The 25,710-nt window shown below is 39.7% G+C and overlaps 2 protein-coding genes across 3 annotated transcripts; both read left to right on the top strand.

Annotated features, from left to right (window-relative positions):
- Positions 1 to 2,170: 2,170 nt before the first annotated feature.
- On the top strand, positions 2,171 to 9,353 carry LOC122775774 (calcium-binding mitochondrial carrier protein SCaMC-1-like). The gene is made up of 10 exons (XM_044035929.1): positions 2,171 to 2,585; positions 3,813 to 3,939; positions 4,099 to 4,186; positions 4,271 to 4,382; positions 5,436 to 5,594; positions 5,700 to 5,852; positions 5,937 to 6,044; positions 6,133 to 6,300; positions 6,463 to 6,613; positions 7,908 to 9,353. The coding sequence occupies exons 1-10, from the start codon at positions 2,406 to 2,408 to the stop codon at positions 8,090 to 8,092; spliced, it is 1,431 nt and encodes a 476-aa protein (XP_043891864.1). The 5' UTR covers positions 2,171 to 2,405; the 3' UTR covers positions 8,093 to 9,353.
- Positions 9,354 to 20,910: 11,557 nt separating this feature from the next.
- prkab2 (protein kinase, AMP-activated, beta 2 non-catalytic subunit) lies at positions 20,911 to 25,452 on the top strand. Of its 2 annotated transcripts, none has more exons than XM_044029100.1 (8): positions 20,911 to 21,032; positions 22,013 to 22,192; positions 22,305 to 22,462; positions 22,581 to 22,674; positions 22,890 to 23,004; positions 23,433 to 23,566; positions 23,673 to 23,741; positions 23,861 to 25,452. In XM_044029100.1, exons 2-8 carry the CDS (start codon positions 22,034 to 22,036, stop codon positions 23,936 to 23,938), a joined length of 807 nt encoding a protein of 268 aa, XP_043885035.1. In that variant the 5' UTR covers positions 20,911 to 21,032; positions 22,013 to 22,033; the 3' UTR covers positions 23,939 to 25,452. The 2 variants fall into 2 exon arrangements, with proteins under 2 accessions (XP_043885035.1, XP_043885026.1); XM_044029091.1 differs by having other exon boundaries at positions 20,913 to 21,229.
- The last annotated feature ends 258 nt before the right edge of the window (positions 25,453 to 25,710 follow it).

Below are 25,710 nucleotides of genomic sequence, written 5' to 3' on the forward strand. Positions count from 1 at the left end.
TCAAATCTCCTCCTTCACACCCACTGACATGTAAGGTTCATGACGTGAAGAAGATTCTGCGGTTTCATTGGACACTGAAAAGAAAAAGAAAAAAGAAAAGAGAGTGAACTATGAGGCCACGACTAAAATGACTTTTACACTCACGTCCACTTATAGGAAAAATAACTCTCTGTAGTATCAGTGATTGACATTATTCCTTACATAATCACTGAATAATGAGAGAACAACATGCTTGTGTACAGGGGCGTTTACAGGCGTAAGGACAGCAGCTGTGGGTGGGGCCAACAGCTGTGGGTGGGGCCTCACTGGAGGAGCGAACCAACACATCTATCTTGCAAAACCTCTTGATTTTCATTTAGGCATAATTTATTATCTGGTGAGAACACGGATATGTAAGGCGGAGTCGTATGGCCAAACATTAAAGGGAAAAGAAATAAAATCATTCGAGAATAAAGTTATAATATTACGAGATTTTGTATCATTATTTCAATTCATTTTAAATAAAATACCAGCCATTTCCTCCTCCACAAAAGAGATGATGTATGTGTGATTCTTTCTTCCAAACAAACTTGCACTTGCAAATTTACGATTTATGTTATTATGTTATGTTATTTATGTTACGACTTTATTCTTGTAATTTTATGACTTTATTTTTATAATGTTATGAGTTTATTCTCAATATTCTTTTCAGTTTGGTCCTAATACTCCGTCGCAGATATGTCTGATGAGAGCAAGTAAAAAACTGTAATACCAATCAAGCGCTCCTTCATATCCTAACAGGCAGGAAGCATCTTTTGCTGCTTGTCATTTTGTCAATCCTACCCAGCACCCTGTGATTAATGAAACTGGATGTGGCCTTCATATCAAATGATTACGATAAATGTTTGTTTGTTTGTGTTTCAAATACATAAAATCCTGAAATATAAATGAAACAGACTAATCACTATATCTGTAATACTCAACATCTTCCTCAGCACCACTAAAGATTCCCACTGACCTGTTTAAAGATCTGATTCAATCAGCATGCCACAGTATTTAAGTTTGTCACAAAGGCTGAATCAACCAGCCACTGATTATCTGTGTGACTGTGTGTGAGGCACATAAACAGACAGAGAACATGACAGATTTGATCTTTGATCTATACTTTCATCTTTGCAGAACATTGAATGGGAAGACGAGGAGCAAATATTAGCAATTGTCGTATGTATGTTCTGAAAAAAATAAATTGTGCAGTATGTATTGTCTGTCACCTGCCATACTTCTGTTAACTCTGGCATATTGATGTTCTTAAATATGCTTTGTCCCTTTTAAAATAGCATGAAATAAATCAAATAAATGTATAGCCAAAAGATTCCAAGCAAATACATTCCTTGGAATACCTTTTATCTTGCAGTGGTCTGGGTATTACAGGTGGTTCACACCTGTAATTTTTTCATGGACCTGAGGTCAATGAAAAATAACTGAAAAAAGGAAATATTAGACTTTAAGATTTGAAATCAATGTCAGTAACAATCAAGCTTCAAAGAGTCATGTATTTTTTTATCAGATCAGTCTTGAAAAGTATAAAAATTCCTGTATATTGCATTCTTCAGTCATTTTGTGTTTATTTCTTTTTCATGGGAGAAGAATAATAGTTACACAGTTGGAGAACTGTGTCTTTGTTTAAAAGGTATAAAATGACTGTATCGGACTTGTTCTTCTTCTTCTTTTATGCCGAGTAACTAACATTTACTCTTTTTGACTTTAACTTGAGTACATTTTTAGACCAGTACTTTTACTTACACTTAAGTCAAATCTTATCAAAATAGTGGTACTTTTACTTGAGTAGAATATTTCAGTACTCTTTCCACCAATGGTGAAAAGTGGCCCACATTAGTAATTGTCGTAGTGGCGTTTGTCTGATGAAACACTGCTCTCTAGTGGCGAGCAGGGAATAGGATACTGTTGTGAAATGACACGTCCTTTCAGATTAGTTCAAATTTGTCATGAAGCTGCACATGTAAAACGGATTTGAGTGTAAAATAACGCCACATTTAGAGGCATGACTCAGATTATAGTTTCAGTTAATCCGGTGTTTGTTTATTACACACATCTCTTACATTCTCAAAATTCCTGCTTTTTTTCATTAAACGCCGAGGAGCTACGTCACCTCCTTGACTCCGCCCTCATCGACTGCTGCAGAACAGAATCACTACGATTACACCTCCTTCTCCTCCGCGCGGGGCGAGCTGCTGCAAAATAAAGTAACTGCAGAGGACAAGTGTTTTCAGCGCGGTCGTCAGTGTCAGGGTTTCTCCGGGATTCACGGATGGTTTTCAGCATGGATTAAAAAACAACATCAATAACCTGACCTGACAACAGGAAGGAGGGCTCGTGTGTTCGGACGCTACACATTCAGGGTGACCATGTATGAGGCGTTACGCGCAGCGTTACTGTCCAGCGCTCGGTGCTGGGATGCCGACAGTAGCAAGTCATACCAGGAGTTGTTCGAGAGACTCGACACCAACAAAGATGGGAAGGTGGATGTCGCTGAACTGCGAGCGGGCCTTAAAGCGATGGGCATGTTCCGCCAGGGGGCTGCACAGGTGAAATAAACAAACATAATGGGACACGAGAAGGTAGAGTCGAGGTGTAGTCAGGGCGTAAGATCCTGCTCTGCTGTTGTTGCATATTCATATCCGAGACTTTCGACCGATATGTCCGTTTTTATGACCAATGCTGAGCTGTAGATATCAGGGCAGCCCATGGCATTAACTGTATATTTACTGCTTGGTGCTATTTATTTTTGGCTGATATCTTTGGCCATTTAAAAACAAACTCTCACATTTTTTGTGTCTGCACTGCAGTGCGAGAAAACTAAATACATACTTGTAAGGCCCTTACTTTAAGGAGGCAGTCATTTTGCCCCGCCATGTTTATATAGCATCAACCGTCCAGGTTTCCTGCAACCCTTGGGAAAGGTAGGAGTGAGGCAGTGCGTTTACATGCATGTTAAAAGTCTGATTTACATGTTAAACAGTGTTAAACAGTCTAACATACCTGGATAATGCGACACATAGTCCGATTATTCCTGCATGTACACGATTAGTCAGACTGAAGTCGGACTTGGTGTTCTGCGCATGCACCAAAATTTCCTCCCTGGTCTTTGACCAGGAAGTAGGGGACAAAGTATAAACTGCAGTTCTGTTTCCTGGAAAAAAAACAAACAACACGATAGCGTCGGGGAGAGCGGAAGCTCCACAGAAGACCCACTTTTGGACGAAGAGAAGAGATGGGTACGAAACATCCATTTCACCATTCGCCTTTCTGTGATGTAAAGGTCTACAGGAAATGGATACACACTAGCTTATAGGAAATACAGCGCCACCTACGGAGGGGAAGTCAGACATACACGGCCAATAAATTGATTTTCTCCCCCGCATGTATAGTCGAACTATGTCGAAAAACAAAAAAAAACTGGACATTCAGCAGTTTGACAGAAAGTAGATGGACAGGTTAGTGGGAGATCACCCAGGTATGTGGCATTTGAGGAGACAGCATGTGTTTTAGTTAATACTCTGTGGTAAGAGGTGTTCAAAAAACATAAGTGACACATTTTTTGGGAACTTTGGCCGATGCCGAATATTGAAAACAATTCTGAAAACTGTTCCAATTTACCAGCCAACTCATTAATCTAATCATTTCCAGCAGGCTGTACACTTAAAAAGTGCAACTCCGCCCTGCACAGCTGGAAGCTCCCAATCTGTTGACGTAGTTGTGACCTATAGACAGATGATCTTTAATGTTTGATCTTTGGTCTTTGGTCTCTGCAGAAGATCGTGTCGTCTGGAGACCAGAACAAAGATGGGAGTCTGGACTTCAACGAGTTCACCAGATACCTGAAAGAGCATGAGAAGAGGCTGCGGCTGACGTTCAAGAGTTTAGACCGAAACAATGACGGTAGGCAGTGAGTGAAATGTTGCCTCATTGCTAAAGTGCTTGGCACGAGTGCTCACACCTAATGACAAATAATTCCAGAGAATGTTTACTAGGCCATGTGTCTATTGTTTATAGTGGCACACGTTTCAGTACAGGGTTGCTCTTTCTTTATTGCCTCAGGCCGCATTGATGCCACAGAGATCCAGCAGAGTCTTGCAGAGTTGGGCATGGACGTCAGCAGAGAGGATGCCCTGAAAATCTTACAGAGGTTTCCACCTTTTCCCACATGTTTTTATCTAGTTTAACCAAAAAAAAAAAAAAAAGTAACCTGTTCTCTGTGTTTGTTTCTCAGTATGGACATTGATGGCACTATGATGGTGGACTGGACTGAGTGGAGGGAACACTTCCTGTTTTACCCTGGTCACAACCTGGAAGAGATCATACGCTACTGGAAACACTCCTCGGTAGGTACAAGAGTCACACATAACAAACAATCCACCCACAGATATAGAGGGCAGTGCAGGGGAATAACTTCCTGTATCATATTTTATGTGCAGTACATGTGCATGACTCAACCGCAGCTCCTGTCTTGCATTGTATTAAATTGCTGCCATATACCATGTTTGTAATAGACACCTTAATGCTTTTAGGAAAACAGTGAACTTGTTTATCTGAAACGGCTAAAACATGCATGATGGGGGCTGGGTCAGGTCAGTGATTATGATTTCACAAGCACCTCCAGCTAAAGGATAAGAAGTTAAATGCTTTCTTTGTTGATTTAGTAAAATTGTGACTGCTACAGCACCACAGTGTTTCCCCATAATGTGGCCTTTTTTAAAAAAACAAATGATTACATTAAAAAAAGAGGTCCTTCAAGGTTTTGTAAATAGTGTCGTCTCTTTGGTACACAGTCTGGCACTCTGCTTTGAACTAGATCTCAAAAGGAGAAGTGTGACATTACCCTGTGAGTTTTTTCTTGGCCACAATGACAACCACAAAAAGAGAGAAAGAGAAACAGAGTACATGTAAATGGCCTGTATGTAAATGGCCTGTTTATGCAGCACTTTTCTAGTCTTGACGATTAGAGTGTCACAGTTTTGCCGTTGACTCATTCACACACACACACACACACACACATTCATACAGTTCAATTTCAATCTGCACTAGCAGGGCCTACAATCAAACCCTGAATACCTTCTGGTGGGAAGGCAACCCGCTGTACACTCACTACACTCTCACTACAATATTCCATTATTTTCATTATTTGATTGATTATAAAACATTGATCAGTTCGTTTGACTCTTATACAAATTGTTTTCTCAATGACGGCATTGATTAAAAAGCATTCTTTCCATTCCAGTTAATTTGTGGTGCATCTATTATCACAATTATATATTCCAAAATTCTTATGCCAGCAATTGCCTCACCCTTTAAATAAAACAATATAAACATGAGGATTTAAAGACAATACAAGTCAGTGAGTAAGCACGTTTGTTTGTTTGTTTTTAACACACTAGATGCTGGATATAGGCGACAGCCTCGCCATTCCCGATGAGTTCACCGAAGAAGAGAAAAGCTCTGGTGGCTGGTGGAAGCAGCTTTTTGCTGGCGCTGTGGCAGGAGCCATCTCTCGCACTGGCACTGCCCCTCTGGACAGGATGAAAGTCTTCATGCAGGTGAAATGTGTAAAAGAAAATGACCAAATGTCTCTTTTTTTTGTTTCTCCATAGATGAACAAGCCATGTCAACATCTGACATCATTATCATCTTTTCTACTGCAGGTTCATTCCTCTAAGAACAACAGGATAGGCCTGGTCGGAGGCTTCAGGCAAATGATAACAGAGGGAGGTCTGCGTTCACTCTGGAGGGGAAATGGAATCAACGTTTTAAAGATTGCACCTGAGACGGCGATCAAATTTATGGCCTATGAACAAGTGAGAGATCGCCTCTATGAAGAGACACATTTCTGACAAATATTTGGCATGCTGATTGTTTCTCGCTATGTGGCTTTGTTTCAGTATAAGAAGTTGTTATCATCAGAAGGCAAAAATATTGAGACTTACAAGAGATTTATGGCTGGCTCTCTGGCAGGAGCCACAGCACAGACAGCCATCTACCCAATGGAGGTAAGACTGCGACTGAATCAAGTCTCTTCCCCAAAATAAATAAAATGTCACAAATATCAACAACCTTATCTTCTTTTATAATGTTAAGGTTTTGAAAACACGACTGACTTTGAGAAAGACCGGCCAGTATTCAGGAGTGTTTGACTGTGCCAAGAATATCCTGAGGAAGGAGGGTGTTAAAGCTTTCTACAAGGGCTACATTCCAAACTTATTGGGCATCATTCCCTACGCTGGGATAGACCTCGCTGTTTATGAGGTATGCAGGCTTTGTAATTAATGATATTTTGCACTTTGTTTAATGAACTAATTCATCATGACAAAAAAACAAATCATCTAGAATTGCAAGGCTGCATTTAATCAAATCAGAGAAGTCTATTTCTGTGTTTTGCTGATGTACGCGCTCTCTTCTTTTTCTCAGAGTCTAAAGAACACATGGTTGTCGTACCATGCCAAAGACTCGGCTAACCCCGGAGTTCTGGTGTTGCTGGGCTGCGGGACCATCTCTAGTACCTGTGGCCAGCTGGCCAGCTATCCACTTGCACTTGTACGCACACGAATGCAGGCACAAGGTAAACTCAACTGTGGTGATTATTGCCTCTCAAAGCCATAAAATGACTTGATAAACCAAAGCCAAGTTTCTAGACTTGATAAAACTTATCTGGACAAATTTACTCCATACACGTGGCTTTTCTAGCTTGTAAAACTGTTTTATGTCATGTTATATCACAATAGCAACAGTGCCACCACTCCCAACCTGTCCCGAAGAGATCAACTCTATGCCTTCCAAGTGTTCCAAATGAATATTAATAATCCATACACATACATCTATTATTTACAGTATGTACATAAGTTATTACACAGACACAACATGTTTTCTTCATCAGAAGCAAGACATTATAATTAATTGTACACACTGTGATGAATGGTCTTTATTGATTTAAAGCTGCAGTGGGTGACTTTTGGTCATGTTTGTTGTTGATGTTGTTGTTCTGCCTCTGTTTAGTCTCTATAAACAGAAACAGTGTAACATCAGTTTGTATGCTGCGTCCTTCATTTGAAAACGGGCTCTGTCAACTACCACACCGGACTTAGGGAGCGTTTGAAAGTCGTGTGGAGCTGACAGGCTTAATCAGCATTGTGTGAACTCATTTGACCATGATTTTAATGTCAAGGACATTTTGTTTGTATTCAAAAGTTACACACTACAGTTTAAGTACTTTGTGGTGTAAACTAAAACAGATGAATCATGACCGCTTAAATACTGGTTTATTTACATTATGCATGTAAAGGGGGCAGCCCATGGCCCAGTGGAAGGGAATTGGCCTTGTGACCAGAGGGTTGCCAGCTCGAAGCCCAGCCAGATTAACTGGACACTCGGGGTGTCAAAATAATTTTAGTTCAGGGGCCACATACGGCATAATTTTGAGGGCACAAGTGGGCCGGACCAATAAAATAATAGCATAATAACGGATGGATTAGAGAAAAATAAATGCATTTTTCAAAGTATTACGCCTAAATTTATCATTTACACATGTGCATTACAACCTACAGATCACAATGGATCTAATAAAAGGCACAAACATTTAGTCACAGGTATCTGGAAGTGAAAAACATAGCATTTCACACTAGGAGTAGATTCTAATCTTGCGGGCCAGATTGGACCCTCTGGCGGGCCGGTTCTGGCCCGTGGGCCGTATGTTTGACACCCCTGCTGTAAATTGCCCCCAGCCGCATCTGGTCCCAAGCCTGGATAAATAGGAAGAAAAAAACCCTTAGAATTCCATAAAGGTTTAACTGTCTCTTGGACAATAATATGAAGGAGTGAGATTTGGAAACAAGTTGTAACTATATGTTTCTTTACAGCATCTCTGGATCCATCAGACCAGCCCTCCATGAGTTCTCTCGTGAAGAGGATTGTTGCCAGAGATGGTTTTTTCGGACTCTACAGGGGCATCCTGCCAAACTTCATGAAAGTCATTCCTGCTGTCAGCATTAGCTATGTAGTTTACGAATATATGAAGACTGGCTTAGGAATCTCCAAACGATAATGCAAGCAAATAGAATAAGAACATTTACCATAATTGTCTGAAGTCCAAAAAGAGATGGCCGTGAAACACGCGGAGCATGACTACCTTGAGCTTGCACAGGAGTTCAGTAAATGGAAAACTGCATGTACTCCAGGGTTGTCTGTCTGTAGCATAAGCATTAATGATTTGTGGTGAGCATGCTTTCATTTTTATTTCTGCTATTACACATAACATATTGTCCAAAGCAATACTTGAGGAAGCTGTACACATTGTCAAACATGCCTGCAATTACAATTTTCTATTTCATTTATCCTACTGTTTTTCTTTTGAGACTGTGATCAACCAAAGTTGAATCTCTGTGGGATCCATATTTGTGCTCCCATAAAGAAAATGTTTTCTTCAGAGAAAGATGAAGCCTGTACATGCTAGGATTAATATCTTATTTGATTCCTATTCAGGATATTTTACACCAGGCCAACTTGTGGATGTTTTTAAGTTCCCACTGGTTGAAGGTAATTGAATACCTCAAAATAAACATCTGCCCTGGAGGGACTTTAGCTCCAGACAAATACTGCTCCAGTCTACGGCTGTCGGCTAAAAATAAATGGCCTTGAAAATCAATACTTGTTAACGCTGGAATACTGAGTGTATGAAAACACACACACAAATGCACACACACACACATGTTGTGCAATGCAAACACCAGTAATTCAAAGGGCCATGTTATCATGTAAATGTGCCTTACAGCCACTCGATGTGAACTTTCTCACATCAGCAGATATTTGTTTCTTTTTAACATTTATAAGTATACTGTATATTTGTGTATGTATACAGTATATTTTATAGTTCTGATTATTTATGGTTTGAGTGATGGTTACTACGGTTTGATGCATTTTTAAAGCAACACTACTGTGTTTTATCACTGAATTGAAAAGCTTGTTGAAAGCACATTTGTGTCTTCCATCACCACCATAAACATCCACAGTGTGATCTTATTACTTTTGTTTATTGTTCTGTCACTGTGTGTCACAAGTGGTTGTGATTTGCCATTTGCACTCAGGTTTTTGTTTTCCTTCATGAGTTGTGAGTGTGGACTTTCTTTTGTAATGAATGTAATGAATAACACTCATGTCATTACCCTGAACATGTGGAAACTTCATATCGAAGTTGAACATGGTCTTTGATTGAAGGCTTTATTAAGAACGGTATCACTGCTGGTTTAAAGATTATGAGGCATGTTAAGAGTTCCACTCTGTGGAAAGATAATAAAGAACTAGTTTTACTGGTGCTTTTTGTTTATTTTCTGCCACCACCAGGAGGCGATGTTTTTGCATCTCCAGCAATGGCCCATCATCGATCATCGCAAGTTTGGTTGAGATCGGACCTTCCATTCTTCCTGTGTTGGAAAAAATTTGAAATTTTCGCCAACTTTGCCGGCCCCGTTCTTGTACACCATGTGAACTTGTCCACAGTGACCACACAAAGGCTGTAGGACAAGTTCGTTCAAATACCATTGGTGCGTGCAATCCAAGATGGCGGCCTTCCTGTAGGAGTCACAGGAAAGTCGTCGTCGACTTTTTTGACCGCCCCCACCTAATGAACGTGTGTACCAAGTTTCATTCATGTACGTTATACCCGACAGCAGATGACCTAACTAACTTTGTCGAAGCATGCCGCTTCTCCAGGTGCTTCAGCAGATTGCTTATGAAACTTATCTTCCCCTCTCGCTCGCCATCATGCCGTGTTCTGACCTGTCCAGTCCTCTTCATGGCGCGTGTTGGATTACGTGTGGGACAAGTGCTTTTTTTTTTCAATTCAATTAAACTTTATTGATCGCTAAAATATTATGAGAACTGTATGCCGCTGTAAAACCTCACCAAAAGGAACGGTGTAACGCAACATTTGGTAGCGGAAACGGAGTTACTGAATTTAAAAAACAACGCGTTAAAGCGCTACGTCGTTACTTTATTCAGTAACTACAGTAATAACCTAACGGCGATCCTTATAGCGCATTACTACCCAACACTGCTCACAAGCCTACAGTCCAGCCATTCTGAAAGCAGACAAAACCTCAAATACAACAAACATTATATAGAATTCAGATGATGGGACAGTAATATGTTTATGGATACCAGCACACATTGGGGTTAAAGGGAACGAAATAGCAGACAAGGTGGCAAAAGCAGCAACAGGACATAATAATAATAATAATATATATATATATATATATATATATATATATATATATATATATATATATATATACATTTAGCAATAAAATTAAGCAAAACAGAGATGAACAGCATCATTAAACAAAAACTAAAGGAGAGATGGCAAAAACAATGGGAGGAGGAGAGGAAAGTTAGATGGTTTTACAGTATCCAAAGAAAAGTGGGAGCAGCTAGGCACACAGAAAGAAGCAGGAAAGAGGAAAATATAATATGGAGATGATCAGATTTGGCCATACAGGATTGAACAACACATTATTTCTCATCAATAAACACAATACACACAGATGTGATCACTGTGGGCAGGAGGAATCCATTCATCATGTTATAAAACAATGTCAGAAATACCAAAGAGAGAGAGAGAGTAATGATTAAAAACTTGAGAGACATTGATGAGGAATTGGAGTTGGTAGATCTATTGCGGAAGAACCGGAGTGAGTGTTACAAGATATTACTTGTATATGTATATGTATGCATATATAGGTTTTTTTGTAGTATGTATATCTGTGTGTGTATATATATACATATATAATTATTATTTATTTTATTATTTTTACTTTTAAGTAATAGTTCAGTTAGATCAGTGGTTCTCAATCATTTTCTGTCATGCCCCGCCCCAGAGGACAGAAATGTTGTCACGCCCCCCGCTGAATTGAAATACTCTTGTGAACCTGATGATATTTATTTATTTAGTTGTATAAACCACTGTATGAGTTGTCCCGCCCTGCCTCTCACGCCCCCTGACACCTCACCGTGCACCTCACCCCCCCCCCATCAACATTTCGATTCTACTCCATACCAGATGGTGGCGGTAATGCACCAAATCGTTGTTTGCCAACCGCTATCGAACCTCAGAAAAGAAGAAGAAGAAGCATAACACCTGCTCATCTTCACGCAGGTGTTTTTGATGTCACTTCGAAGAGAAGCTGCACGAGCCGTGGAACGAAAAAAAAGACGCGAAGAAAAAATATCGCTGCTTAACTATTGAAACTGTTCCGGGAGGAGGGAACTTTTGGCGTTAATGCACCAACCGCCCCAAAACCTCAATTAAGAACGAGGGAACTTTTAAAAAGAAGATAAAAAAAGAAAAGAAAACTACCGCGGCGTGACGTCAGACGCCGAGATGTGGCCGCGTGCATCAGCTCCAGAATAAAAACTCAGCAAGGCGCTCCGGGATGGCGTGTTCGACCTGGTCCAGATTGGTGGCCCGTTCAGAATGGTGAGTAACTTTTGTCAAGTTATCTTAATGGTGATTCTGTTTGCTCAAATGTAGCCCTGCTCATTGTCCGCTCAATTCTGCCTTCATTTTTAATTCTGCCTTAGTTATTTGCTCAATTTCAGCATTAGCTTGAGCTGTGCTTCATTTTAAGCTTAATTTATATAATATAGCATACAAATAATAACAATAATAATAATAATAATTTTATAGCACAATTTTAGCTTAATCTTAGCCTTACTAAAAACAAGTTAAAATGGCCGCTGTGCTATGTTAACTCACTGTTCCACTCATGGTCATTACTATTGAGTTTAATTTATTAAAGACTTATTTCTTTATGTTAAATGTTTAAAAACAGATTTAGGGTTATACTTGTCTTTTCTAATTCTAAACTTTCAATGTAGTCATTAAAATACAATCTTTTTATTTTTAAAGGAACAACCTGCTTCCTGCTCACGGAGACCTGGTCGGACCCGCCATATACAAAAGCCTGAGGCTGTCAAAAAAAGGTGAGTGACACCTTTAGCGATAGTTTACTACATCATTGAAAATGTTATGGCTAATTTTCATAATGTATTTCACTGATGGCAATATATCATATTAATTTAATCACACATGTATAATATAAGTTTTTTGTGTTTTTAAAGAGTGTGGCTGTATGAGGTACTGACATATCTATACTTGAACTTAAAAGGCATTCCTTAAATCTTAATCAAATTTATTCTACATCAATTGTGATTATGTTAATGTCTTTGTTTCACTGTTAGAATAGAATTTGTGCTGGCAGCAATGTTTTCACTGAAAGTGAGTCTGTATATCTCAGGCTGGGTGAACCATGTCTGTACCTCATACAAACACATTGTAGAACACCTTACCTAGTTATTTTATACCTGTAACAGTATGAACTTGAACATTGTCAAGGCTGGAGACTGGACTCAAACATTTTTTTGTTTTTTGTTTTTTTCTCCCCAGATTGATCTTCATGAAGACTGTCAAATAGTAGGTTTCATGATTTAATTCTGGGTGGCCGCTGTGTCCCCACTCTTTCTTGGCCGCTGTGCCTAAATCTATCTGCTTTGTCCAACATGGCCACGTTCTTTCTACTCTCCTGCTCTCCATCTGTCAAATAGCTGAGGGTTTTACATGGAGCATTTGCCACAGGTTGGTTTTGTATGTTCCTGTCCACTTTATTAGGTGGTCTGAAATCTGGTCCTTGTTGGTTATATTTTTGTGGAACTGCTGAGCGAGTGATTTGAAAGAATGAGGTGACTGATGGAGTGGTTAAAATTCTCTCTCTGAAAGAATGGGTTGTGTGTAACTGAGATTCCTGGATTGAATAGTTAAGATGGTCTGAGAATATGATTATGTTCAGCAGTTCACATTAAAGTAGATATGGTGTCTTGAAGGGCTTAGATGCTTGATAAGTTATAATGCACTAACATTTCCTTTTTAGGTCCGTCTACAAAGGGTGAGTCCATATTTTTTAATTACTTTTGCAGAGTAGGGAAATAAACAAAAGAAAACTTTTGTTAGGTGTCGGCAACTGCCAAATCACACTGACAATTTACATGCAAAGGTACTTTTTCTTTCCAACTGTTTCTTAAGACGGTAAGTCACACGCAGGCCGCGGGCCATCGCTCTTCCGGCCGCCGTGTCGATCTGTCCTGGCCCTCCTTGTGCCTTTCCTCTCTTCTAAAAGGGAAAAAAAAATCAACTTGAACTGTTTTCTTTAGCTCTAAAATATAGTGATGTTGAAGGACCAGATCTTAAATGAGGTTTAAATGGATGTTGGTGTACAGTTAAAGCTAGATGGTAGGAATAAAATTAATGTTGTGCCTTGTACACTCTGTCACAAGGCTTAGACTTCTTGGCCGCTGTGCCTTTTTTTTTTTACTCTCTTTTCCATCGTGGCCATTAATCTACCGTTAGCCCTAGAACGTTAAAATAGATCCTGGTGATCTACATTACCTGGCTTTGGATGGCAGCTGTGCCATTGCCTTTGTATGGCCATACGTCCCTTAATGCAAGTAGGCCCTGATCGCTAACTGTGCCCGTGCCTTCATCGCCTACTTGTGTTCTTGTACGTCTGGCCTTGCGCGTATAGTCATTTTACATAGACAAACATGGGTGCCTCCCGCGTCCATGCACAGTAAGTGAACTAACCTGTACTTTTCTTCTAGCATCAGTCAAGAGGAGCAACGACATCACTGCATGTCCATCTTAATTAGATTGCGTTTTAGTTTAGTTAAAATTTCGAATGGTGAGTGCAGTTTTTCTTTCTTGCTTGGCCGCTGTGCCATTACTATACCTGCTCTGACCTGAGTCTTGATTCTTCATGGCCACTGTGTCATGACTGTACTTGGGCTTTATGCCAGTCTATAATTTCTGATCTGTTTTTCCTACTAAGTTTTCGTGTGTGTGTGTGTGTGTGTGTGATGACTGAGTGTGTGCATGATGACTGAGTGTGTGTGTGTGTGATGACTGATGTGTGTGTGAGTGTGTGTGTGATGACTGAGTGTGTGTGTGTGAGTGTGTGTGTGTGTGACTGAGTGTGATGTGTGTGTGTGATGACTGAGTGTGTGTGTGTGACACTGTGATGACTGAGTGTGTGATGTGTGTGACGACTGTGATGACTGAGTGTGTGTGTGTGTGTGTGTGTGTGTGTGTGTGAGACGACTGTGACGACTGAGAGTGTGTGTGTGTGTGATGACTGTGATGACTGAGTGTGTGTGATGACTGACTTGGACTGACGTTAATCTGACCTTTGGACCGAGACTAACACTCCAATTGACTTTACTGCACCAGAAAGGTGAACAAAATTTGTGCTGCAAGACTGGCAAGATGCCCACCAATTAGACAACAAGTAAATTTAATTTCTTTCAAAAACAGGTAACATTTTTATCTTTTAGGTAAGTATTAAAGGCCTTTGCCACATGATCTTTGTGGGTAAATCGTGTCCACTCAATTTATAAAGTTAATTTGCATCTAAACATTTACAATGCCTGACACAATGGCATTACAATAATCTAATGTTTTTGTTTTGCGTAACTGAGTGCAAAGGCCTTGATTTACACACTGACGCATGCCAAGACTGCCGTCATGGCATGTGTCACTGTCTCTCTCTCGCTGTTCTGTCTGTCTCTCTCTCACTGTTCTGTCTCTCTCTTGTTGGTCTGTCTGTCCTGTGTGTCTTTCTGTCTGTCTGGTTTCTGTCTGTCTAGTGTGTCTGGTATCCGTCTGTCTGTCCTGTGTGTCGGATTTAGTCACTTTTTTTAGTCTCAACATAAATGGATGATTTTAAAGTTGATTAGTCTTGAGGCGTCTGATTTCTGCAGGAAATTAGGGTACCTTATTTTGAAATGGCTTTAATTTAAACATTTAATTTTGGTCTTGAATCTCAGTTATCATAGTTGCAACTTGGACTGTTGACAAACGTGGAAGCTGATGAATTATGTAGTAAACGCATCAAAGTTTACTGTAGCTTGTCTAAAGTTCTTTCATAGTGCTGTAAAAATGTAGTAATTGATTATGATGAGCTAGACCAGGTCTTTCTTTATTCTCAACTGGTAATTGCTTTGATTAGATAACTGGTTCCTTTGATAACTTTTGATTTATATGCAAGTGTAGTCACATTAGATTGTAGGGGTTATTCAGTCCATGGATAATGTTATGATAAACTTTAAATATGGCATTTGTTGGCACACTTTTGATATCCATTTAAGTCATAAACTTCACGCACTGCCATCAGCCTTTGTAGTCGCTAACTGAAATCAAATTCAATATTAATGCTGACTTGTCTCACTCTGCCAAGTTTATTTCCCTCTAAAGGAGTTGAACCTTTTTGTGTTCATAGTCTTTTTGCGCGTCATGTTGGGAGGCCTCCCAGCAGGGGATTTTTATCTTCCCTTGCAAAACTATGCGTTACTCGCCTTAGGGATGCAGGGCTATCTTGCATGATTTCTTTCCAAAAGGAGATTGTAGGTTGCAGGATTAGAGCGTGTTTCTTTTCTTTAGGGGGACACAAACCTGGCAGAGAGACAACTCGGATTATTTAAGTAAAAGTTGCGCCAAATGATCAAACTTTTTATTTCTCGATACGATGACTTGAAATAAAACTTTTATTCTGTCGGCTGAATTCAGACAAATCAGACAGAATTTGGCTTAATGTTAAAGACTGTTGTGCAAGTACTCTCTTGTAGCAGGAGTGAGCAGCTGCAGCTTTTTAATTTATTTTTCGTTATTTGATTTGTTTCTTGGATTGACTTTGTGTCCGGAGCTTTGTGGTTAACAGGGATCATGTAAACGTGTAAACACAAGTGGTCTTTTGCCTCTTATTTGCAAAGCTGGCAGCTGGTTTAGATGATAGGACTTTATGGCTTTCCCAAAGTGGGATTTTTGATAGAGCATAGGGTTAACACCTCACCATACACTAGCTATTTCAGCAAACAAGCATCTATAGTCTGTTATTACCCATGACTTTCTTTCAAATTTCACAATTTAGGCAGCTTGTAGAGTCATTAGGAAGGTGCTTAATCCCAATATCTTGGTTGGTTGCATGAGAAACTGCTATCTCTTAGTTGTGTTGGTGAAGTTCCTCTGATTTTTGTAGACTTGCCCTAAAGTTTCTCCTGCTTTAACTCTTGTTGAGCTATGCATTAAATGATTCCTCCAACTTGTCTCCATATCAATTTTTTTCTCCCTGCAGCCTTCCACCACCCACTGCTGCTGTTGCATCTGCTAAAGGTAGCCGTATCCTGATTCACTGCGTCTTCATGTGTTGGGTAAGAAGTGTCATTAGACTACTAACAATGTAAACACCTTTTAAATGCTTGATCTAATTTACCCAAATGGTTCATCAGTTTAGGACAGAAAATCATTGAATTTGACATTCTTGGGGTCAGTAACCTGACCTCTAAATGTTTGGGAAACCATGCAAAGATCGTAAGCTCTCTGCATGACCCAACAGCATCGATGTTTGAGTTATTTAATTGCTCAATTTTTAAATCAATCAAGATTTTATGAGCTGGGTCTTCTTCACACAACAGAGAACAAGGTAAATTGAGTCGACTCTTAACATGGTAAGGCATTTCGTCTTTCCCCTTCTTCTCTGTGTGTGATGAAATCTGGCCACGGATCCTGACTGAGTGGCATATCATGGCTGTGCTGTTTCCAAAATCAGATAAGGATCCATCTGATTTTGTGACTCGGCCTGTCATGATATGCATGTATCTTCCTCTGAAACAAAGGATTGGAATGGACAGGTTTGTAGTGTAAATCACATCACTTGTAGGTAGTGAAGCATTTGTTTAAATTGGGGTCAAGCATTTTCAGGTGTCTGCTTTGTCAGTACTCTGGTGCCACGTCTTGCTAAACACACAAGAAGCTCTGAATTGTGAAACTGCTGCCTCTTGCAGATGTTACAACAGCAATGGCTGTTGAAAGGCTGCAGGGAGAGAAAGTGAGATCTGAGGACAGGAAAGTGGAATTGATTTCATGCTTAGCAAAATGAGGGTTTCAGCAGAGGACCTTTTTGTGGCGAGGCTACAGAATCAGAAGGAACGTTTGTCTGGGCAACTGGGAGATTCACAGTTTTTCATGTGGCCAACCAAGACATTGGGATTAGCATCCCAAATGGCTGGCAAAGATTGCTTGTAACTGTCAGTGTAGGACAGGAAAGGCAGGTATAGGTTAGGGTGGGCATCTATCGGTGAGCTCTGACTGGATGTGAGGACCTGTCACACTTGACCAGGTGAGCTACCTGAAGATTTGTTATTTGTTTACTTCTTTTTTTTTCTTGTGACTTATCAAATTCTTCATTGTTTTGAAGAGACGAAGGCTGCAGCACATTCCTGGATCAGAGGACTCCATGTTGGACACCACGACCTGGAGAAGTCCCGTCATGGATGGCTGCGGTGATGACCTAGCCCAAGATGAACTGACCCTTCTACGACGAGGACTTCGCCCAAGATAAACTGACCTTTTCCCCCTTTTTTCCACGGGACGTCTTCAGGTACGTTCTTTCAGATGGTACTCAATATGTTTAATCCATATTTACTTAATACAAAAGTGTGCTGACTCTGATTTATTTTTATTTTTTTGTTAGATGCTGGACCTTGCCAAACTGTACACACGCCTCAATGGCTGCTACGTCACTCAACAGGACATGGTCACCGAGATTTTTTTTTTTCTAAATGGACTTTAACCCCCCCGTCCCCACTGACCCTCGACCATACATGACAAAACACTGTGCATGTCATGCTTCACCACACTAAAATACAGACACTGCTAATTTCAGCCTGTTTCAGTCTGTAAAAGATCGCAAGCCCTCTGGATGACCCAACAGCATCGATGTTTGAGTTATTTAATTGCAAATTTTTAAATCAGTCAAGATTTTATGAGCTGGGTTTCTTCACACAACAGAGAACAAGGTAAATTGAGTCGACTCGTAACATGGTAAGGCATTTCGTCCTTCCCCTTCTTCTCTGTGTGTGAGGAAATCTGGCCACAGATCCTGACTGAGTGGCATACCATGGCTGTGCAGTTTCCAAAATCAGACAAGGATCCATCTGATTTTGTGACTCGGCCTGTCATGATATGCATTTATCTTCCTCCGAAACAAAGGCTTGGAAACTTGAAAACTTGTATGTATTGCCTTGTTTATATCAAGTAAAACTTTTGTTCTTAACTTTATGGTTGACTTGTATTTTTTTCTGTGATGAGTGTTATTTTGACAAGTTAGTGCTTTGAACTTAAAGATGTGGAATTCTTTTAAAACAAATTGCACTGATCTGTTACTGTAGACTTGGCACTGCTCCAAGTGTTCGGTTGATCTTAACCAGAAAACTCCAACCCTTTATGGATTTGTACAAGGTTTTAAAGGGAATATAATAAATTGGACTCTAAAGCAGGGAATGCTACAGTGGATGGTGATGCTGCTACTTGCCCCATTCTCACAACTTCCTTACTTCTAGCCACTAACACTAAATATGGCTCATAAACACTAATAACAATATGCTATTGAACATTAGACTACTTTGCTTTAAAATGGCTTCTTTTAACTACAAATGTATTTTTACTTTTTTATTTCATTTGGTTTTTCATTTTATCTCTAAATTCTGTCTTTAGTGTGAGTGATAGACAAAGAAGTCAGTGGCTTATTGCAAGCTGCAAACACTGGTGACCCAAGATGGAGAGAGGGGCGAGTAGACGATTCTTCCAGTCTCAGCATCCAGTGCATCATGAATTCGACAGGAAAAAGAGATGACTGACATTTTGGTTGTGTGGGGCTGATTTTTTTTTTTCCTTTTTCTAATCAATTCACAATTCAATAATTTATTTTCGATTTCTTGGACTAGAAAATGTTGAAAAATGTTTATCACTGTTTCTCGAACCTGGAAATGATGTTCTCAAATGTCTTGTTCACCTTGCGGTTCTAGTTATTTTCAGTGCTAGTTATTTTCATTGCTAGTTATTTTCAGTGCTAATTATTTTAAGCGGCGTCCCTTCACAATGTTAGAGGGTACTTCTTGTTTAAAATGGCCGACTTCCTTTTGGGCGGAAGGCTTGTCCGTAAACGTGTTCAGGGAAGGTCCCTTGACTCACATCAAGTTTCCTGTAGATCGGACAATGTTAGACTTTACTTCCTGCTTCAGGCTTCTACTTCCTGTGGGGAGGTAATCTTTTACGGACATGTTCAGGACAGGTTTTCACCAATTTTGAGTTTGATAAGGTGATCTGTGTAAAAGTTATTCTCAAATTTTTTCACTACCAGGATGCGCTGTTTTCAAAATGTACTGTTTTTGCATAGACGTCTTCAGCCATGGCCCATCATCAACCACAGCAAGTTTTGTTCAGATCAGACCTTACATCATGAAGTTATAAGAGTTTCGTTCTCTGCTGCGGAAGAATAAGAATAACTCCTTCAGTTTCAATGGGGTTCTACGCACTTTGCGCTCGAACCCTAATAAAACAAAGCAGAACAACAAGTAAAATACTATTTTAATGGCATTACAGTAAACAAACCAATGTTATATTTGCATTGTGGTGTTAGACCTCTGGTTCCTTCTTTTTCCTACTGAATAGTTTAACCAAAGCAGTAGCATGTATAATGACAATATGGGCTGCAATAGAAACTCTGAAATAACAATGACACACTTTAACTACCCTAATAAATTAATGTAATTGAGCAGATAAATAGTGTACAGCATGAAGGCATAACATGCACTTTGTACTGTATGGGTAACTTAAGTCATAATACGACATAATAGAGAGTTACCAGCAGATTTCTTCGTTTGTAGCAGAGGTTGTTGCCTCCTCATAAACTAGAGGACAATATGTTTTTGTTTTATGTCTGTGTTCTGTAAAGACACAACACTGTGAGGAGTCAGTGTACTGATATCTAAATGGGTATCGCCTGTCTCAGGTTTAGCCATATATTCAGTCAACAATTAAAACAAACCTTTTTTTCCCCCAATGTTTATGGATATCATTATCAACAAAAATGTGAGGTTTAGAGAAAGTCACTCTAGTCTGACACAAAATCAAGAACAGCCCTCCTGCTTTAAAGCCAGTACACGATTAGACTCTGCTAGCCCAGGGTTTAGACATGACTATCATCAGATGTTTGGAGTCAAAACTAAACAGTTTGACATAAAATCAAGTACAGCACTATTGGATCTTAAGTCTAACTTTATCAATTGGGAATATTGAGGTGGTGATTCCTAACTGTTGTTTCCTTTATCAGTTGTTAATACCGAGTCAGCATTTCCAACTATTGTTACATCAAATATCAAAACATTCGGCTCATTCAAGGCACTCTCGACATTCTCTAGAGCAGTGATTCTCAAACTTTTTATTCCAAGTACCACCAGTGAAAATATTGAACTCTTGAAGTAACACAATTATCGCCAACATTAAAATAAATTGGTGTAAATAGGCCGAGCAAAGGACTAAAGGCTATGGACTGTTCACAGGAGAGAGATTAATTCCTAATATGATATTTTGCTCTCTCGTCATCCTCTTATTCACACATTGGTATCGCCAAATTCAATTAAGATGGAGTGAGAGATAAGATGAGTCTAATTCATATTATTATATGATTACTTTCTTTTATACTTAATGTAAAGAAAAAGCCAGCAAAAAATAACAGTGGTTTTGTTTTTATTCCATTTGGATATCTGAAATCTGAAAAAGTCCCTATTTCCTGCAACTTTTCCCACAGGAAATGAAATAGATTAAATGCAACAGTACGTTTTATGAAGGCAGATCAAAGGTCTCAGTATATCTGGGTTGCATGTGTGTGAGGACATCAGGACGTGACCTTTTGCTGGTTTCTGTTTTAGTTTAGTTAGTTTGTGGCGGCTGATGTGAAGTGGGCCTTTTTGTCCTTGCTGCGCACCGTAGTTACAGCACCGCGGTGGCGTTGCAGCCGTTGTTGATGCCAGGAGGATTGTCCCATACTTCGTCCCTGCGCTGCCGAAAACTAGCTACGGAGTAACATAAGAGTCACGGCTACAGGGTTTGTCCACTCTGCCTATGTTTACACAGTGATTGCGGGTAGTTTCCGGCGCTTTGTCTTAGTCTACACCGACGCTGGGAACAAAATATTTATTTTGTTGTTTGCCATAAAGTGACAGCTAGCGGCTAGCTTAGTTAAGCAGCTAAAAATAGTCTCCAGTGGGTGGACACAGCTGAGCAGACCGCGGGGACACTGTGGTAGGTTACTGCTAATATGTTTGCTCTGAACTTCAATGTGTTTCAGTGTGTTAAGTGAAGCTTATCTAATAAGATAAAGCGTGTTTACTATGTTTTGTAACTCTCAGTATGAACGCGGTGTTGTGGTCTGGTGTGATATGTTCTGGCAAGTCCAGGTTCACAGTTATCTGTCTCATCTGTTGATAAGATTTTGTTTTAGAAATCCTAGTGATGGAACTGGACTGCTGCTATGTTCGTAATTGAGGTACCTTGAAACTGTTACCCAGTGGGAATGAAGTCGATATTCGTCAAAATCACTGGATCTACAATACAATCCAAAAATCCCAAATTCTTATATATGTCAACAGCATTTTAGGCTTCTCTATGGTAGTAGAACATTTGTCACACAGTTGGGCAATAGCTTGAAATGTGTAGCACAAATGTGTTGTTATCAGCGTTATCGTTTAGGTGTAAATTGACTGTACTGGATGATATCGGTATATCAGCAGATACTCGAGTTTGCATGTAATAGGTATTACATCCCTATTGCCCAATTAATGTTAAATGCCGTCATTAATATAATGACGACATTTAATATCAACGATGTGCATGTAGTTATGACACTGTGGACAGCCCCAATTGTCCATGTCATGTCATTCCACATTGTAATAATGTATATGACAATAATATAATAATATATTACATGGTTACTAAAAACTGTGGATAGTATTATGAAGGGCTGCAATTAACCATCAGTTTTTCAGTAAAGTTGTCCCTGATAGTTCACACTTTTCTCTTCATTAGCACTTAAAATAGTGAAGCATTATGGGGAACACAAGTGACCGGGTGTCTAGTGATCGCCATGGAGCCAAAGCCCATCGCTCGGACAGCAGTGGCAGTCACAAAGAACAGGAACCCAGCAACAAGATGATGGATAGCACAGATGACCCCAACATCTTCAACACACACGGGTCTGAATCCAAGGTAGTGCTGGAAGAGAAATATGGATTATAATGGAGAATTAGGCATTTTCTTTAAGAACACATGTCAAGTTTCAATACAGTTGTTTCTATTTGTAATGAATTGATTGTTTTAGACACCAGGAGAGAAAGAATTCACTCCAGATCTGGATGACCTGGTGAAGACTGGTCCTCAGGCTCGGCCCACTGTGATCCGATGGGCAGGTGGAGGAAAGGAGGTCTACATAGCTGGTTCCTTTAATAGCTGGGGCACAAAGATACCGCTAAATAAGAGGTAAACTGAGTGGTTTTAGTTGTGGATGTCAGTCTGCATTACAGCATATGTGCAACCACAAATACCACTTGATTAACTGAGGCCTTGTTTTGCACTAATACTTTTCCTCTTTTGAAAGCCATAATGATTTTGTAGCGATCCTGGACCTGCCTGAAGGAGAGCACCAGTACAAGTTTTTTGTTGATGGGCAGTGGGTCCATGATCCCTCGGAGGTACATCATCATCATCATCATCATCATCGTGTTACTAGTTAAGCCTGTTCGTTTAGTAGTCGTCTAGTTAATCTTATCTCAGAAAGTATTTTGAAATGCTGCAACATACTATGAAGTTATAAAGATGAAAGAGTAGCAGTCTATGTTCAAATTATTATAAATAATAATTATAAAATGCTCTATCATGAACTTTGGGAACACTTTATTTTTTGCAGCCAGTGGTCACCAGCCAGCTCGGCACCATCAACAACCTGATCCAAGTGAAGAAGTCTGACTTTGAGGTGTTTGACGCCCTTCAGGTTGATTCTCTGGAGTGCTCAGACACATCAGGTCAGTCTGCATCAAGACTCTTCTGGTTCTGATAATTCTAATGATGTTTAATCAGTGAAGTTTAATGTTTAATTCTAAGTCACACAAACAAACATGGATGGTTTGGAGCCGTCCTTGAACATTCACACACTGGTTTTGTTCAAATATTAATAGAGTGAAAAATAAAAAATAAATGTCGATTGTGCAATATTTGAAATGTTGCTGGCTTTGCGATGATGAAACAAGTGTGTGATTGGACACAATCCTCTCACCAGAAATAAACCAGCTGAAGAGATTTGTTTAGTGAGTCTGAAACCTGCTTGTTGCTGGCTTTGGCTCTAACTTGGACAGCTTTGGATTATTAACTGATTTGCAGTGAACACTGGAACATTTTAGGAAATATTTGAAGTTTTATCAGTAGTGTGATTGTGTGTGTATTGTGTTCACAGATCTGTCCAGTTCTCCACCAGGTCCATATGGACAGGAACAGTATGTCTGCAGACCTGAGGAGCATTTCAAAGCCCCGCCGATCCTCCCTCCTCACCTCCTTCAAGTCATACTCAACAAAGATACCAATATATCCGTCAGTGTCTACACGGTTCCCAGTGCTGTCTCCCGAGGCTTTGATTTGTTTGTCTTATCATTTTTTGATTTTATTGTAACCTTTTCTCACTTTTTTTACTTCCTAGTGTGACCCTGCTCTGCTGCCTGAGCCCAACCATGTCATGCTAAATCACCTCTATGCTCTCTCAATAAAGGTAGGATCATTATAAACAGCTGAAATACTCCTCAGTCTTCCTTCTCTGTTTATTCTATTAAAGGGGATTTTGTCTCACTAATGGCAACTTGCCTGTATGTTGTCTTTCTCTGTGTGTAGGATGGAGTGATGGTGCTGAGTGCGACGCACAGATACAAGAAGAAATATGTCACTTCTCTGCTTTACAAGCCTATCTAATTCAATGTGGGTTCACCATGGTGTTTTTAGAAAGCAGTCTGTTTGTATTCTGCGGTTTTTCTTTATCTATAATCACATTTAGCCAAATCTTGCACTGAAACAAGTTTACAGGTGAGCTTGAGGCTTCTAGCCGTGGCTTTCTTGCTACATAGGACCTATGTGTTTGGAGGTTGTCGACAAGATTAAAACCATACTGTGGCTTTTACCTGTGATTACTACAGACAGATACAGTAAGAGACTAAAATCACTGTGTGCTTTTGATTGTTTGCTGCACCATGTGATTGTCCTGCATGCTTGTGTGTGTAAAGATGGTATCCTTTGGGTGAGTATCTTTGTCATGTGCCATCTTGGTAGGCAGAATTGATCCTTTTCATGAATGATCTCATCATTATGTGAGGGATTTTGAGGGTTTCTGGTGTGGATCGACAGTTTGACTTGAAAGTATTCTTTTTGACATCGTATCATCCTGAAACTCTGTTGAAGTTTTGAAGTGACTTGTCATGTTTGTTGAAGAGTTGGTGCTGAGTCACAGAATGACTTTGTTCGGCGTCCCCGTCATGTTCAAGCCACTGAAGGGAGCAGCAGACTTGGCTTTGCTTGAATATGAAGTGCAATAATGTTGTGGAAGATAAGTACTGAATATTGTTCTGGAAGCAGCAGTTGGTATTAGCAGGCGTTACATTGACTTTCTGTACGTCTTTTATATTTTAAAAGGAAAACTTGCTTTCCAAATATCAAACGGTGGTGAAAGGTGGAAGTTTAGTCCTATTGCCTTTTACCTTGGCATTTTGCGAGCACTTTACCATCCTGTGAGCAGGAGTGTTGACAAAAGCAAAAGAGTCTATGCAGCAGACAAGTCTTTCTCTGGACTGTAGGGCCCATTTGTGCTTTCTCTTTTCTCTGGATATGGTGAACTTGACAGTGTTTATCAAATAGAAATGTACTATATGTTACATGTATCATCGTATTTAGACGCGTGGATCTCCAAGCTGTTTCAAATGCATGTGTTGACTGTCCTGCAATGTTCAAAGAAATGGCACTCTGTGGTGCATGTGCAGAAGCAGCTTGACCACTCACACCTCAAAAGGTGTTTTCCAGAAAACATAGGGCTATGAGGATGAATATCACCATGATTTTGAATATTACATTTTTATACATAGAAGGTCATCTGTATTTTGAACTGTAAGTTGTATCATTAATCGCCTGCACTTACAGTACAGTATAAATCCTCAGTTGACTTAGTGTACAGAGAGCTATTAAGTGACTCCGTGAGAGTGAAAGGATTTTGTGAGTGCTAAAATTATGAAATGTTGTCCAGAGGTTGTTTTTTTTAGACAGATGTAATAAGGGGGTCTGGACTAATGCCATAGCAGTGGTTATGTAGGGCTAAAACCAAAACTTGAATTTTGCAACAGTTTCATGAATGTTTTAATAGTCATTGGAGAACCAGTGTGAAGATCCACTTTGCATAGTTTTACTTGTATGTAAATAAAGAGAGGACAAGCTGGTCCTGACTTCTGTTTTTGTCTTTCTATCTAGTGCAACAATTGAATCTGGGTTACAAACTCACTGTGTAGTTTATGGTGCATTTATGTTTTGTTTTTTAGAAGAGTATTGTACATGTCAGCTCTACAGTTTTATAGTTGGAATGACTACAAAACGAATGAATACATTGGAGTACGTTTTTGGATTGCGTCGTAAAGCCTCGTACACATTTGCGAAGAAAACATACAAAACGTGCACCATTAAGCTGCTTTAGAGCTGCAGTATGT

Source organism: Solea senegalensis, linkage group LG1, assembly GCF_019176455.1.
Source record: "Solea senegalensis isolate Sse05_10M linkage group LG1, IFAPA_SoseM_1, whole genome shotgun sequence".
Lineage (NCBI taxonomy): Eukaryota > Metazoa > Chordata > Actinopteri > Pleuronectiformes > Soleidae > Solea > Solea senegalensis.

What these genes read in the sequence shown, in the direction of transcription:
- prkab2 (XM_044029100.1), top strand. Translation starts at nt 22,034, where the DNA reads ATGGGGAACACAAGTGACCGGGTGTCTAGTGATCGCCATGGAGCCAAA. An exon ending in AAGATACCGCTAAATAAGAG is followed by an intron (nt 22,463 to 22,580) that starts GTAAACTGAGTG and finishes CTCTTTTGAAAG; the next exon opens with CCATAATGATTTTGTAGCGA. An exon ending in GGGTCCATGATCCCTCGGAG is followed by an intron (nt 22,675 to 22,889) that starts GTACATCATCAT and finishes TATTTTTTGCAG; the next exon opens with CCAGTGGTCACCAGCCAGCT.
- LOC122775774 (XM_044035929.1), top strand. Translation starts at nt 2,406, where the DNA reads ATGTATGAGGCGTTACGCGCAGCGTTACTGTCCAGCGCTCGGTGCTGG. An exon ending in GCCCTGAAAATCTTACAGAG is followed by an intron (nt 4,187 to 4,270) that starts GTTTCCACCTTT and finishes TTTGTTTCTCAG; the next exon opens with TATGGACATTGATGGCACTA. An exon ending in GGATGAAAGTCTTCATGCAG is followed by an intron (nt 5,595 to 5,699) that starts GTGAAATGTGTA and finishes TTTCTACTGCAG; the next exon opens with GTTCATTCCTCTAAGAACAA.